This window comes from Physella acuta, unplaced genomic scaffold, assembly GCF_028476545.2.
Source record: "Physella acuta isolate Inbredline_101_S28 unplaced genomic scaffold, ASM2847654v3 ptg001010l, whole genome shotgun sequence".
In the NCBI taxonomy this organism is placed as follows: domain Eukaryota; kingdom Metazoa; phylum Mollusca; class Gastropoda; family Physidae; genus Physella; species Physella acuta.
Genome location: NW_026732527.1, coordinates 84,550 through 101,682, shown reverse-complemented (window position 1 = coordinate 101,682; position 17,133 = coordinate 84,550). Strand labels below are relative to the sequence as shown.

At 39.8% G+C, this 17,133-nt stretch overlaps 1 protein-coding gene across 1 annotated transcript in view; it reads right to left on the bottom strand.

The window, feature by feature from the left end:
* Nucleotides 1–776: 776 nt before the first annotated feature.
* Nucleotides 777–17,133, bottom strand: part of LOC131954539 (uncharacterized) — a 29,103-nt gene continuing 12,746 nt past the window's right edge. The window contains exons 10-16 of the mRNA XM_059318301.1: nucleotides 15,640–15,703; nucleotides 12,043–12,186; nucleotides 9,794–9,985; nucleotides 8,367–8,567; nucleotides 5,345–5,548; nucleotides 4,452–4,571; nucleotides 777–955 (exon numbers count right to left, since the gene is read on the bottom strand). Of these exons, the coding sequence (XP_059174284.1) occupies nucleotides 777–955; nucleotides 4,452–4,571; nucleotides 5,345–5,548; nucleotides 8,367–8,567; nucleotides 9,794–9,985; nucleotides 12,043–12,186; nucleotides 15,640–15,703 (1,104 nt within the window). The remainder of the gene's footprint in view (nucleotides 956–4,451; nucleotides 4,572–5,344; nucleotides 5,549–8,366; nucleotides 8,568–9,793; nucleotides 9,986–12,042; nucleotides 12,187–15,639; nucleotides 15,704–17,133) is intronic.

Below are 17,133 nucleotides of genomic sequence, written 5' to 3'. Positions count from 1 at the left end.
GGGTGGGGCGGCCGACCCCAGCGCCTTCCCTAGAGGAGCGTCAAACAGGGTAACGAAGAAATAACGAAGCTTACTTAAACTGTTTAGCCCAATAATACACAAAGTTCTGTAAATAAACTACTGCTTAACCCAATAATAAACAAAGTTCAGAAAATAAACTACTGCTTGCTTTGCTTTCTGACTAGTTTAGTTCTTTCTTTTAAATTCAATTTTTGACATTATGGTAAAAAATGCTTACGGGATAGTTACTGGTAAAAAGCGCCCCAACCTTTCCAAATGGGGAGGGGTTGGTAGGCGCTTTTCTTCATCGTAAATAACTATATATAATTGTGGTGGGGGCGTAAAATTTACAGTTCGCCCCGGGCGCCAAAAAGGGTCGCTACGCTTCTGCAACACTGCGGTCATTTTATTTTTTGTGTTGATGAGGGTGAGTTTTTTCAAACGCAGTTTGGATTTATGTTTATAAAATGTCACATGACACACATAGAATGCACTAAATAAACGAAAATCGATTGTATGTCAGTAGACCTTTTATTGAAATGAAGCAATTATATCTCAGTAACAAGTAAGAGAAAATATTTGTACACATTTTATGAAACTACACAATAATTCAATAATAGGCCGCGTACACTAGACTAATTCTATGGTAACACAATCTTACTTCTATGTATCGTAATATTAATTTTATTGCATACAGTGGACCACTTTATTAATTCTATGGCACACCGTATTACACTTTAATTCTATGGCACACCATGTAAGACAAAAACACAAATTTAACCCTCTGGCAGTTCGTTAACATACATCTTTAGCGAGATAGCCGCTGCAGTGAAAATGGTGACAAACAGCAAAAATCCCAGAAACTGCCCGATCATCCGCCATGTAGGAGAGATACCAGTGTCAGTTTTGGCATTGGGTGTTGGGAAATCGGTCAATTTCATGGCGGTACCATACTCTGAAACGTCATTGGTTCAAATTTAAACAATAATTGATTTTATTGACTCTTTTTTCTAGGTACACAATGCATATAAAATATCTTTCAATTTTTTGTGTCAAAATGTGCGAAGTCTCATTTAAGTATGGTTGACTACGTTATAAGCCGTACGATTGATTTAAACGTTAAGCGTGTTTTACTGAAATAGTAATGTAAACAGAAAGTAATATTTCAACGCCCAGAGGCGTAGAAAGGGGGGGGGGGGGGCGGGGGGGCGGACCGCACCGGGTGACACCATTTAGGGGGGGTGACACAAAGGCAAAAAATGGCAAAATATATATAGTAAAACTTGAGGGGGAGGGGGCGCAAATTGAAAGTTTGAGGGGGGGGGGTGCAAATCGAAAGTTTGAGAGGGTGGGGGTGCAATCGAAAATTTGAAAGCTTGTCCCCGAGAAGGGTCGTTACGCCTCTGGGGGGGGGGGGGGTGACACTATTAAGTGCTGCACCGGGTGACACCCGACATCGCTACGCCACTGCTGTAGCCTGCTTTAATTGCGACTCTGTGTACAATTTAATTGTTTTGGTGACGATATGAGCTTGTCTTTTAGACTTATGATTGTGTGTCCTTAGTTCATGAAGTGTCTAGAATAAGTGTGTGAATGTGTATTGGTTCCTAGTTATTTGTGTGTGTGTGTTTATGTGTGTGGGGGATGGGGATCTACCACGACATTTGGTCTACCACGACATTTGATAAACCACGACATTTGATCTACCACGACATTTGGTCTACCACGACATTTGATCCACCACGACATTTGATCTACCACAACATTTGATCCACAACGACATTTGGTCTACCACGACATTTGGTCCATCACCACATTTAGCCTACCACCACATTTGGTCTACCACGACATTTGGTCTACCACGACATTTGGTCTACCACCACATTTGGTCTACCACGACATTTGGTCCACCACGACATTTGGGCTACAGACATTTGGTCTACCACCACATTTGGGCTACAGACATTTGGTCCACCAACACATTTGGTCTACCACGACATTTAGTCTACCACCACATTTAGTCTACCACCACATTTGGTCTACCACCACATTTGGTCCACCAACACATTTGGTCTACCACGACATTTAGTCTACCACCACATTTAGTCTACCACAACATTTGGTCTACCACGACATTTGGACTACCACGACATTTGGTCTACCACGACATTTGGTCTACCACGACATTTGGTCTACCACGACATTTGGTCTACAGACATTTGGTCTACCACGATATTTGGTCTACCACGACATTTGGTCTACCACCACATTTGGCATACCACGACATTTAGTCTACAGACATTTGGTCTACCACGACATTTGGACTACCACGACATTTGGACTACCACGACATTTGATCTAACACGACATTTGGTCTAGCACGACATTTGGTCCACCACGACATTTGGTACACCACGACATTTTGCATACCACGACATTTGGTCTACTCTACCACATTTGGTCTACCACGACATTTGGTCTACCACGACATTTGATCTAACACGACATTTGGTCCACCACGACATTTGGTCTAGCACGACATTTGGTCCACCACATTTGGTCTACCACGACATTTGGTCTCCCACGACATTTGGTCTACAGACATTTGGTCTACCACGACAGTTGGTCTACCACGACAGTTGGTCTACAGACAGTTTGTCTACCACCACATTTGGTCTACCACGACATTTGGTCTACAGACATTAGGTCTACCACGACATTTGGACTACCACGACATTTGGACTACCACGACATTTGGTCTACCACGACATTTGGTCTACCACGACATTTGGTCTACAGACATTTGGTCTACCACCACATTTGGTCCACCACGACATTTGGACTACCACGACATTTGGTCTACAGACATTTGGTCTACCACGACATTTGGTCTACCACGACATTTGGACTACCACGACATTTGGTCTACCACGACATTTGGTCTACCACGACATTTGGTCTACAGACATTTGGTCTACCACGACATTTGGTCTACCACGACATTTGGACTACCACGACATTTGGTCTACCACGACATTTGGTCTACCACCACATTTGGTCCACCACGACATTTGGTCTACCACCACATTTGGCATACCACGACATTTAGTCTACAGACATTTGGTCTACCACGACATTTGGACTACCACGACATTTGGACTACCACGACATTTGATCTAACACGACATTTGGTCTAGCACGACATTTGGTCTACCACGACATTTGGTCTACCACGACATTTGGTCTACCACGACATTTAGTCTACCACAACATTTGGTCTACCACGACATTTGGACTACCACGACATTTGGTCTACCACGACATTTGGTCTACCACGACATTTGGTCTACCACGACATTTGGTCTACAGACATTTGGTCTACCACGACATTTGGTCTACCACGACATTTGGACTACCACGACATTTGGTCTACCACGACATTTGGTCTACCACCACATTTGGTCCACCACGACATTTGGTCCACCACGACATTTGGTCTACCACGACATTTAGTCTACCACGACATTTGGTCTACCACCACATTTGGCATACCACGACATTTAGTCTACAGACATTTGGTCTACCACGACATTTGGACTACCACGACATTTGGACTACCACGACATTTGATCTAACACGACATTTGGTCTAGCACGACATTTGGTCCACCACGACATTTGGTCCACCACGACATTTTGCATACCACGACATTTGGTCTACTCTACCACATTTGGTCTACCACGACATTTGGTCTACCACGACATTTGATCTAACACGACATTTGGTCCACCACGACATTTGGTCTACCACCACATTTAGTCTACCACCACATTTGGTCTACCACCACATTTAGTCTACCACGACATTTGGGCTAGAGACATTTGGTCTACAGACATTTGGTCTACCACCACATTTAGTCTACCACTACATTTGGTCTACCACGACATTTGGTCTACCACGATATTTGATCTACCACGACATTTGATCCACCACGACATTTGATCCACCACGACATTTGTTCTACCACCACATTTGGTCTAGAGACATTTGGTCTACAGACATTTGGTCTACCACGACATTTGGTCTACCACGACATTTGGACTACCACGACATTTGGTCCACCACGACATTTGGTCCACCACCACATTTGGTCCACCACGACATTTGATCTACCACGACATTTGATCCACCACGACATTTGATCCACCACGACATTTGTTCTACCACCACATTTGGTCTACAGACATTTGGTCTACCACGACATTTGATCTAACACGACATTTGGTCCACCACCACATTTGGTCTACCACGACATTTGGTCTACAGACATTTGGTCTACCACGACAGTTGTTCTTCCACGACAGTTGGTCTACAGACAGTTTGTCTACTACCACATTTGGTCTACTACGACATTTGTCTAGCACGACATTTAGCCTGTAGGTCTGCCTTACCATCTGGACAAGAATCAAACAGACACGTCCTACACGAGCCGTTAAAAAAACAGGTGCGGGTCTCACAGCTGCGGTCACATCGGTTGGTGCAGGTGGGGCCGTGAAATTTGGACGGGCAGTCTGGAAAAAAACAGGAGTAGGGGGTTTGTTGTTGTTGTTGTATTGTTGTTGCTTCTCTGTTGTTGTTGTTTTATTGTTGTTGATTCTCTGCTGTTGTTGTTTTATTGTTGTTGATACTCTGTTGTTGTTGTTTTATTGTTGTTGATACTCTGTTGTTGTTGTTTTATTGTTGTTGATTCTCTGTTGTTGTTGTTTTATTGTTGTTGATTCTCTGTTGTTGTTGTTTTATTGTTGTTGCTTCTCTGTTGTTGTTTTTATTGGTTATAAAAGACTAGCACAAGCCGTGGGTCCTGACATTTACTACAATTGTATTCTACAAGAGACGTGTACGTTTTCTTAAAAATAAAACCAAAGAAGAAACGGTGTACTGGTTTAAATTCTAAAAGTTCTAAATGGGAGGCGGAACTCTATTTAAATGGTAAGGGAGGCTATCTTGTCATCACGATTGACGACAGAACCCATAAATCAACAAACTTTTCTTGTCCTTATTCACGGACGTTATCAAACACACGTTTGTCTAAAGAAAACCTCATTTGTTTATTCAAAAACGTCTTAGTTGATGACGTTTTGTACATAAAGAGCAAGAACCTGACCAAGAACAAGTTAGAACAAGTTTAAGTTTTGTCTTTATTAGTTGGTGTCACCAACAGCAGAGTAAAATAAAAAAATGAGATATGAAGTTTGATCAACTCAGATAGGTTTGAAAAAGGGGAGGGGTATGCCCAAACTGGTCCAACTAAATTTTCTTATTTTCATTCAACAAATAGACTCACCGCCGTAAGCTTGCACGCCACAGAGGGCCAGGAAACCTTCCGCTAGGATGTAGATAGAAGAGACGGAGTACGACTTGGCGAGAAACAGTTGATGCAAGGACGATCTCTGGTCGGTGGCGCTGCTCGACTTGTACTCTCTGATCAAACTGTTTTCCGTGCTGAATACTTTCACAGTGAACTCGGGGGTATTAACTGTCTCTTCGGCTGGGAGATGTTAACATTAACAGCTTTTAGGATAGGCGGCTCTAGTTTACACAACTTTTAGAAGGATAGGTGGCTCTAGTTTACACAACTTTTAGAAGGATAGGTGGTTCTAATGTTCACAAACAGCTTTTAGAAGGATAGGTGGCTCTAGTTTACACAGCTTTTAGAAGGATAAGTGGTTCTAGTTTACACAACTTTTAGAAGGATAGGTGGTTCTAGTTTACACAACTTTTAGAAGGATAGGTGGCTCTAGTTTACACAACTTTTAGAAGGATAGGTGGTTCTAATTTTCACAAACAGCTGTTAGAAGGATAGGTGGCTCTAGTTTACACAACTTTTAGAAGAATAGGTGGTTCTAGTTTACACAACTTTTAGAAGGATAGGTGGTTCTAGTTTACACAACTTTTAGAAGGATAGGTGGTTCTAGTTTACACAACTTTTAGAAGGATAGGTGGCTCTAATTTACACAACTTTTAGAAGGATAGGTGGTTCTAATGTTCACAAACAACTGTTAGAAGGACAGGGGGCTCTAGTTTTCATAGCTTTTAGAAGGATAGGTGGCTCTAGTTTACACAACTTTTAGAAGGATAGGTGGTTCTAGTTTACACAACTTTTAGAAGGATAGGTGGCTCTAGTTTACACAACTTTTAGAAGCATAGGTGGCTCTAGTTTACACAACTTTTAGAAGGATAGGTGGCTCTAGTTTACACAACTTTTAGAAGCATAGGTGGCTCTAGTTTACACAACTTTTAGAAGGATAGGTGGCACTAGTTTTCATGGCTTTTGGAAGGATAGGTGGCTCTAGTTTTCATGGCTTTTAGAAGGATAGGTGGCTCTAGTTTACATAGCTTTTAGAAGGATAGGTGGTTTAAATGTTTACAAACAGCTGTTAGAAGGAAAGGTGATTCTAGTTTTCAAAACTTTTAGAAGGATTGGTGGTTCTAATGTTCACAAACAGCTTTTAGATAGATAGGTGGTTCTAGTTTTCACAGCTTTTAGAAGAATAGGTGGCTCTAGTTTACACAACTTTTAGAAGGATAGGTGGTTCTAGTTTTCACAGCTTTTAGAAGGATAGGTGGTTCTAGTTTTCACAGCTTTTAGAAGGATAGGTGGTTCTAGTTTACACAGCTTTTAGAAGGATAGGTGGCTCTAGTTTTCATAGCTTTTAGAAGGATAGGTGGTTCTAGTTTTCACAGCTTTTAGAAGGATAGGTGGTTCTAATGTTCACAAACAGCTTTTAGAATGACGGATGATCCTAAACAATGTTTACAAACAGCTTTTACAACATTACCGGCTGATCTTAAAAACAAATGACAAAAATTGTACACGCAAGTCTGTAATAAATAACAACTGAGTAAGTCTGTAATACTTAACAACTGAGCAAGTCTGTAATACTTAACAACTCTGCTAACACGTCTCTTATAATCCTCTGTGACCCAGCTACGGTTTTAAACTAATTCCTTACATGTGTCAAGCTCTACTCCAGGATCTCAGCCTCAATTTTAAGCTCTTGCCCTTAACCAACATCTTACTTTAGCTGTAGCTCTCACATCTTATTAAACCTTAAAACATTAACGTCAACTTTGTATCAAAACGTAAGTGACTTTTTCTACTTTGTTTATCTTACAAACAATGAAACAAACAAGCAAACAAACAAGCAAACATACAAGCAAACAAACAAGCAAACAAACAAGCAAACAAACAAGCAAACAAACAAACAAACAAACAAACAAACAAACAAACAAACAAACAAACAAACAAACAAACAAACAAACAAACAAACAAACAAACAAACAAACAAACAAACAAACAAACAAACAAACAAACAAACAAACAAACAAACAAACAAACAAACAAACAAACAAAAAATCAAACAAACAAACAAACAAACAAACAAACAAACAAACAAATAAACAAATAAACAAACAAACAAACAATCTAACTATAACTAATTAACTAACTAACAAACAAACAAGCAAGTAAACAAGCAAGCAAGCGTACAAATTTAAAAAAAAGCAAGCAAGCAAACAAACAAACAAAACAAGCAAACAAACAAGCAAACAAGCAAGCAAACAAACAAAACAAGCAAACAAACAAACAAACAAACAAACGAACAAACAAACAAACAAACAAACAAACAAACAAACAAACAAACAAACAAACAAACAAACAAACAAACAAACAAACAAACAAACAAACAAAAAACAAACAAACAAACAAACAAACAAAAAAACAAACATACAAGTAAACATACAAACAAACAAAAAAACGAACGAACAAACAAACAAACAAATAAACAAACAAGCAAGTAAACAAGCAAGCAGGCTTACAAATTAAAAAAAACAAGCAAGCAAACAAACAAAACAAACAAACAAACAAACAAACAAACAATCAAACAAAACAACAAACAAACAAACAAACAAACAAACAAACAAACAAACAAACAAACAAACAAACAAACAAACAAACAAACAAACAAATAAACAAATAAACAAACAAACAAACAAACAAACAAACAAACAAACAAATAAATAAACAAACAAACGAACAAATAAACAAACAAACAAACAAACAAACAAACAAACAAACAAACAAACAAACGAACAAACAAACAAACAAACTAATAAACAAACAAAAACAAACAAACAAACAAACGAACAAAAAAACAAACAAACAAAAAAACAAAAAAACAAACGAACAAACAAACAAACAAAACAAAACAAAAACGAACGAACAAAGATCCAAACAAACAAATAAACAAACAAACAAACAAACAGCCTCCCTTACAATAATTAGTCCACTGTAAAAACATCCTTACTGTTAATGATAATCGTGATGTGGTTGAGTTTTCTCACGTTGTAAAAGTTCATCTCCACGGTGATGAGCTTGCCAGGTTCGCTGATCTGCGTGCAGGTTCCGTTGAAGTTGACCTGCATGGTGGACACCACCTGGCTATACTTGACGTCCACCGTGTCCTCGATAACGACAATCGCCCCCAGATGGGACGAGACGTCCCGGCCTAGAAGAGAAGATGGGACAGGGACGACAATCGCCCCCAGATGGGACGAGACGTCCCGGCCTAGAAGAGAAGATGGGACAGCTGGGTCTAGTGGTAGAGCACACCACTCACAGCTAGGGAGAATAGATTATTCTACAAATTTTGAGTTACTTCCATTAAGGTAGCCTGACATTCCACCTAGTTTCGAGTTTCTGACACTCCACCAATATTTGAGAGTTTCTGACTTTAGCCTGAAACTCCACCAAGAATTGAGTTTCTGATTTTAGGGTAGCCTGACACTCCACCAAGAATTGAGTTTCTGATTTTAGGGTAGCCTGACACTCCACCAAGAATTGAGTTTCTGATTTTAGGGTAGCCTGACACTCCACCAAGAATTGAGTTTCTGATTTTAGGGTAGCCTGACACTCCACCAAGATTAGAGAGTTTCTGACACTCCACCAAGATATTGCAGATTTCACTATTGCGTATTAGTGTTACGTCCAGTACCGTGACATTACCTCCAGTACCGTGACCTTACCTCCAGTACCGAGACCTTACCTCCAATACCGAGACGTTACCTCCAGTACCGTAACCTTACTTCAGTACCGTGACCTTACCTCCAGTACCGAGACCTTACCTCAGTACCGTGACCTTACCTCCAATACCGAGACGTTACCTCCAGTACCGTAACCTTACTTCAGTACCGTGACCTTACCTCCAGTACCGAGACCTTACCTCAGTACCGTGACCTTACCTCCAATACCGAGACGTTACCTCCAGTACCGTGACCTTACCTCAGTACCGTGACCTTACCTCCAGTACCGAGACCTTACCTTCAGTACCGTGACCTTACCTCCAATACCGAGACGTTACCTCCAGTACCGTAACCTTACTTCAGTACCGTGACCTTACCTCCAGTACCGAGACCTTACCTCAGTACCGTGACCTTACCTCCAATACCGAGACGTTACCTCCAGTACCGTGACCTTACCTCAGTACCGTGACCTTACCTCCAGTACCGAGACCTTACCTTCAGTACCGTGACCTTACCTTCAGTACCGTGACCTTACCTCCAGTACCGTGACCTTACCTCAGTACCGTGACCTTACCTCCAGTACCGTGACCTTACGTCCAGTACCGTGACCTTACGTCCAGTACCGTGACCTTACCTCAGTACCGTGACCTTACCTCCAGTACCATAACCTTACCTCAGTACCGTGACCTTACCATTAGTACCGCGACCTTACCTCCGTTCACGTACAACGAGCAGACGACGAGACTACGGTTGAAGGTGACGGCGAACCCCTCGACAAGACTGGGCAGCTCACACTCTATGGCGATCTCCCTGACGTCTATGACGTACGCGCGCTGGTTGGGGCACTTCCTGTCCTTCAGCCCAGCGGCGCGGACGTAGTACAGGGCGACCTCGTAGTCGGCTTCTGGAGAGGTCAAGGTCAGGTAAAAATGTTGAAGGCCGGGCTGTTTGAGATTGGAAGCCGCAGAAGGAATAAAGGGGGGGGGGGGGGTCAGGGGCGCCTCACTGATACGGAAAAACATAATTTAGCAATCTTGTCCGTATGTCTGTGTGTCTGTCTGTGTGTGTGTGCGTAAACACGATAACTTGAGTACCCTTAAAGCTAGGTTGATGAAATTTCATATATAAGTATTTTATCAAAATCGTAGATCCGTATCAACTTTTGAGCGATTTCCGATAACCGGAAGTGGTACTTTTTTCATTTATAATTTTTCAAAAGCCTATAACTTGAGAACTATTTCAGATAGATAAATGAAATTTCACACGTAAGTAAAAGATCTAATCCTCTACCTTCTATCAAATTTCCGTTGACCGGAAGTAGTAATTTACGCTATTTCCGATTTCTCAAAAAACGCATGTAAATTTATAAAGTACTAATAATATTCCGCACTATTATGCACATTTTGTTTTGGCGTTCGCTTGGTGCGCAATTCTTTTTTTCTAGGAGATTCTATTCTATTTTAAGAAGTTTAAGTATTTAAAATGGATTTAAAATCATAGCTATATACCGAGTTCCCATTCCCTGTTGTTTTATATAAGAATATTCGAGAAAGTTTAGGGGAGATCACTCCCGGTTTATTGAGAAATGGGAATCACCGAAAATTATTTTTTTGTTGTAGAATTAAGAGAATAGAATCTATACATCTATGTATGAAAGTTTGTCTACCTACGTGAAAAGTACTATTTTCTCGATAACATACACATTTTCTAACACAAAGGACTAAAGGTCACTAAATTGCTTACCACAGGGTATATTATCTTGTCAACAAATGTAACTAGAATTACAATCATATCTTGTTTAAAAATCGCAATAACCGTGTTTGCTTTTTTTTAAACTAAAATAATTTAAAATACAGTGCGAATTTTATTCAGGGCTTCATCCCATTTTCTCAATTAGATTTACTTTGGCACCTAATTTTTTTGGCGATTTTTGTTTGCTAGTATGAAAAGAAAAATATTTTTTCTTTTTTTTTTTAAATAATATTTGCTACTTCATGTTGTTATATTTTCCCATTTTGGGATCTAAACTGTGTTTCTTAAAATAATTTAAAGCAAAAAAACTTTCTCTAGCGATAGGCCCTACTGCAGTGGCGTAGCGAGGTCGGGTGTCACTTAATGGTGTCACCCCCTCAGAGGCGTAGCGACTTTTTCCAGGGACAAACTTTCAGTTTTCGATTTGCACCCCCCATCTCAAACTTTTGATTTGCACCCCCCCCCCCCTTCCTCAAATTTTTCTCTACATATTTTACTATTTTTTTGCCTTGGTGTCACCCCCCTAAATGGTGTCACCAGGTGCGGTCCGCACCCCCGCCCCCCGCTCCCTGGCTACGCCTCTGCACTACTCATTCCTTGAACTATATACTTTTTTTACTATACCTGCTCCTTAAGGCAATAATCTTTATCTTACTCCTTAGGGCAGGGGTTCCCAACCTTTTTTAACTCTAGAGCACATTCTAAAATATCGGTAGGGTGGCGGGCACCACCTATTTTAAATCGACAAACTCTTTCCATAACTTGTCATTTTCCCCATAATTTATTTTCTTATTTTATTATAGTCATAATGTATTAATAAATAATAAACAAAATGTTTCAAAATAATAAAATTATTTAGCATTTTTTCAAATTGCATACACACAGAGAAATGTATTTACAAAACGTAAATAGTGCAGTCTGGCTCGCCGCTAGACAAGTTGGGACAAGTATCGAACATATTTAATAAACCTAGGCAGTCAAAAAAAATTAAAACTGAAACAAATGAATAAAAACAAATCATATTTTAAAATAATGTTTTTGAAAAAAATTCTGTCTCTGTCGAATAGTGAGAGGCGGGCACATACGAATTGTTCAGCGGGCGCCATGGCGCCCGCGGGCACAGGGTCGGGAACCCCTGCCTTAGTTCAATAATCTACTCCTTAAGGCAATAACCTTTATCTTACTTTACCTATTACTCGGAGCCCTTACCCTTGTTTTGAAAAACCACGTGGACGGAGAGAAAGGAGAGAGGTCGTTTGAAGACCACCTGAAGGCTGGTAGTCTCATTACACATGTCGGTGCCAGAGCAGAGGAACTCAGGGTTAACGGTCTTCGCCTCTGGCAGCAGGTCAACTGGTGGGAGAAAATAGAGAGGTCTTTGGTCAGTAGGTCATTTGGTGGGAGAAAATAGAGAGGTCATTGGCCAGTAGGTCAACTGGTGGGAGAAAATAGAGAGGTCTTTGGTAAGTAGGTCATTTGGTGGGAGAAAATAGAGAGGTCATTGGCCAGTAGGTCAACTGGAGGGAGAAAATAGAGAGGTCATTGGCCAGTAGGTCAACTGGAGGGAGAAAATAGAGAGGTCATTGGCCAGTAGGTCAGTTGGTGGGAGAAAACATAGGGAAACTCAGAGGTCTTTGGTCAGTAGGTCATTTGGCGGGAGGTAGTATAGAGGAACTCAGAGGTCTTTGTTCAGTAGGTCATTTGGTGGGAGGTAGTATAGAGGAACTCAGAGGTCTTTGGTCAGTAGGTCAGTTGGTGGGAGGTAGTATAGAGGAACTCAGAGGTCTTTGGTCAGTAGGTCATTTGGTGGGAGGTAGTATAGAGGAACTCAGAGGTCTTTGGTCAGTAGGTCAGTTGGTGGGAGGTAGTATAGAGGAACTCAGAGGTCTTTGGTCAGTAGGTCATTTGGTGGGAGGTAGTATAGAGGAATTCAGAGGTCTTTGGTCAGTAGGTCATTTGGTGGGAGGTAGTATAGAGGAACTCAGAGGTCTTTGTTCAGTAGGTCATTTGGTGGGAGGTAGTATAGAGGAACTCAGAGGTCTTTGTTCAGTAGGTCATTTGGTGGGAGGTAGTATAGAGGAACTCAGAGGTCTTTGGTCAGTAGGTCAGTTGGTGGGAGGTAGTATAGAGGAATTCAGAGGTCTTTGGTCAGTAGGTCATTTGGTGGGAGGTAGTATAGAGGAACTCAGAGGTCTTTGTTCAGTAGGTCATTTGGTGGGAGGTAGTATAGAGGAACTCAGAGGTCTTTGGTCAGTAGGTCAGTTGGTGGGAGGTAGTATAGAGGAACTCAGAGGTCTTTGGTCAGTAGGTCATTTGGTGGGAGGTAGTATAGAGGAACTCAGAGGTCTTTGGTCAGTAGGTCAGTTGGTGGGAGGTAGTATAGAGGAACTCAGAGGTCTTTGGTCAGTAGGTCATTTGGTGGGAGGTAGTATAGAGGAATTCAGAGGTCTTTGGTCAGTAGGTCATTTGGTGGGAGGTAGTATAGAGGAACTCAGAGGTCTTTGTTCAGTAGGTCATTTGGTGGGAGGTAGTATAGAGGAACTCAGAGGTCTTTGTTCAGTAGGTCATTTGGTGGGAGGTAGTATAGAGGAACTCAGAGGTCTTTGGTCAGTAGGTCAGTTGGTGGGAGGTAGTATAGAGGAATTCAGAGGTCTTTGGTCAGTAGGTCATTTGGTGGGAGGTAGTATAGAGGAACTCAGAGGTCTTTGGTCAGTAGGTCATTTGGTGGGAGGTAGTATAGAGGAACTCAGAGGTCTTTGGTCAGTAGGTCATTTGGTGGGAGGTAGTATAGAGGAATTCAGAGGTCTTTGGTCAGTAGGTCATTTGGTGGGAGGTAGTATAGAGGAACTCAGAGGTCTTTGGTCAGTAGGTCATTTGGTGGGAGGTAGTATAGAGGAACTCAGAGGTCTTTGGTCAGTAGGTCAGTTGGTGGGGCCATATAAAGAGGAGATGATGGGTGAATTTCTTCGGTGGTAAACAATATAGAAGCGAGGAATTTGTGTGCTTATTTACTGGTAAGATCTTTGGTAAAACGTAAACCATTGGAACAAAACAAAATAGGGAGGCGTTTGATGTTTTTTTTTAAATTTACTGCTAGAAGATACAGTGGAAACATATTAAGTGATCATCGTGTCATTATAAGAAATCAATGTTAAACGAAAGTAATTGATATACGTACATCCAGTGGACATCTGGACATACAACTAGAACGAACGTCCAGTTTGTGGCTCGCAGTATAAAGTCAAGTTTATGACTTACTGTATAAAGTCAAGTTTGTGAGTGTATAAAGTCAAGTTTATGATTTACTGTATAAAGTTAAGTTTGTGACTGTATAAAGTCAAGTTTATGACCTACTGTATAAAGTCAAGTTTATGACTTACTGTATAAAGTCAAGTTTGTGACCTACTGTATAAAGTCAAGTTTATGACTTACTGTATAAAGTCACGTTTGTGAGTGTATAAAGTCAAGTTTATGATTAACTGTTTAAAGTTAAGTTTGAGACTGTATAAAGTCAAGTTTATGACCTACTGTATAAAGTCAAGTTTATGACTTACTGTATAAAGTCAAGTTTGTGACCTACTATATAAAGTCAAGTGTATGACTTACTGTATAAAGTCAAGTTTGTGACCTACTGTATAAAGTCAATTTTATGACTTACTGTATAAAGTCAAGTTTGTGACCTACTGTATAAAGTCAAGTTTATGACTTACTGTATAAAGTCAAGTTTGTGAGTGTATAAAGTCAAGTTTATGATTTACTGTATAAAGTTAAGTTTGTGACTGTATAAAGTCAAGTTTATGACCTACTGTATAAAGTCAAGTTTATGACTTACTGTATAAAGTCAAGTTTGTGACCTATTGTATAAAGTCAAGTTTATGACTTACTGTATAAAGTCAAGTTTGTGACCTACTGTATAAAGTCAGGTTTATTACTTACTGAATCAAGTCAATTTAATGACCTACTGTAAAGTCAAGCTTATGACGTGTATGACTTACTGTATAAAGTCAAGTCTATGACTTACTGTATAAAGTCAAGTTTATGACCTACTGTATAAAGTCAAGTTTATGACCTACTGTATAAAGTCAAGTTTGTGACTGTATTAAGTCAAGTTTATGATTTACTGTATAAAGTTAAGTTTGTGCCTGTATAAAGTCAAGTTTGTGACTTACTGTATAAAATCAAGTTTATGACTTACTGTATAAAGTCAAGTCTATGACTTACTGTATAAAGTCAAGTCTATGACTTACTGTATAAAGTCAAGTCTATGACTTACTGTATAAAGTCAAGTCTATGACTTACTGTATAAAGTCAAGTCTATGACTTACTGTATAAAGTCAAGTCTATGACTTACTGTATAAAGTCAAATCTATGACTTACTGTATAAAGTCAAGTCTATGACTTACTGTATAAAGTCAAGTCTATGACTTCCTGTTTAAAGTCAAGTCTATGACTTACTGTATAAAGTCAAGTCTATGACTTACTGTATAAAGTCAAGTCTATGACTTACTGTATAAAGTCAAGTCTATGACTTACTGTATAAACAGGAGAAAGAGAATCTACCAGCAGGGCAATCCTTGCTTTTACTACAAGACTTCTTGATCACTGAAACGGTAAAATACAAGTACATTTTCTTACATGTTTTATATATATTATATATACATATATGTTTATATTTCAAACACATAACTATATTGTTTGCATGTATGTATGTATATATATATATATATATATATATATATATATATATATATATATATATATATATATATATATATATATATATATATATATATATATCGAACTGACCAGTATTGTTTGCAGGCTTCTGGTTACACATGATGTCGACAGAACGGTCATCACATTCAGTTCGCTGTAGATTGTGATGAGTGGAGTATGAACATGAGTTATTGTTAGTGTGAGTAACTATAGATGTTTGTTGCACCTTCTATATCTTTAGTGTGAGTAACTATAGATGTTTGTTGCACCTTCTATACATATCTAGCTTCTGGGCAGTTCACATAAAGTCACTTGACACACACACCAACATACAAAAAAAAAGTAAAGTTTCCCTTTCAAACCTGACGGTCTATGGGGCAAGTGAAGTAGAGTTCACTTGTTTCTGTGACCTCGGCATATGAAGAGATAGTGTGGTCAGCACTATGCCCAGCCGCCTTTACTTTCCCTAACTTGACTTAGGTATCCATCAGAGTTGGGTGGACTCAGGGACGGTCTACTGACTTGAACCCGGATTCGAACTCGAGGCTTTCGGGTTAGCAGTCCAGCTCTCTACCGCTAGACCACTCCGTCCCACACACACACATGGTCACATCGAAAAACACACACACACGTGGTCTTCGACGTGAGAACAAGAAATATACAAGTACACCCAGAAAATCACACAAACACACACAACAGCCGACACATGCATTTATTATGGCACACATATGAGATCTCATTAGCATAGTATGAGCATACACTGGCATACACATTGTCACTACAACAGTCATAAATGTAAGATTCGACACATACAAAATAACCCCCCCCCCCCCCCGCCTTCACATACAGTTAAAATTAACACAAATAAATCGTCATTTCAATTGCATTCGTTTCTCGTTCTTCTTCGTTTTTACAAGCTCTTATTTAGTTCGCAACGTCTGTTTGTTTGTAGTTTGTTTGTGGGTTTGTGTCAAATCTTGTAACTCAATGTTGACCCACTTCCAATGCAGCGATTTCGTTCACACTTTTCAGATTCGTTCCACTTCGATGACAATACAAGTCTATCTAATTTTTTTTTAAATTTAATTAGATGTTTAATTAGTCATTAAAAATCAAATAAACAGTTTCGTAACTAATCACTCGATAGATTACTATATTATTCAATAACAGAAAGGGAAATAACTAGCTAGACTGCTAGACGCTCTCAACCGACCAGTCTGGTGAGCCGATGTTCACGTCGAAAGTTTACAATCGCGGAGACAGTCGATCTAGTGAAGTCTATTTGGGGCAGGTACTAAAGTTTTTAACCGATTTGAAAATAAGTGGGAGGTAAAGAAAAATAACTAAGAATTTGCCGTAGTCCGTAAAATATTGTCAAGAACGGCTGCTTTCATGGGGCAGATAGTCGTATTTAGATACCGCGATCTACGGATGGTGTTTTGAAGCAATTAGTTTAGTCGTGTCGAATTAAGAAATTAGGAAACGCTAAAAAAAAAACCAGAATGTAGAATCGAGCAATTTCCTAACCTGTGCTATGGGATTCCACAAGACGTTTACGTCTCCTCGACCAACATGTGTACTTTA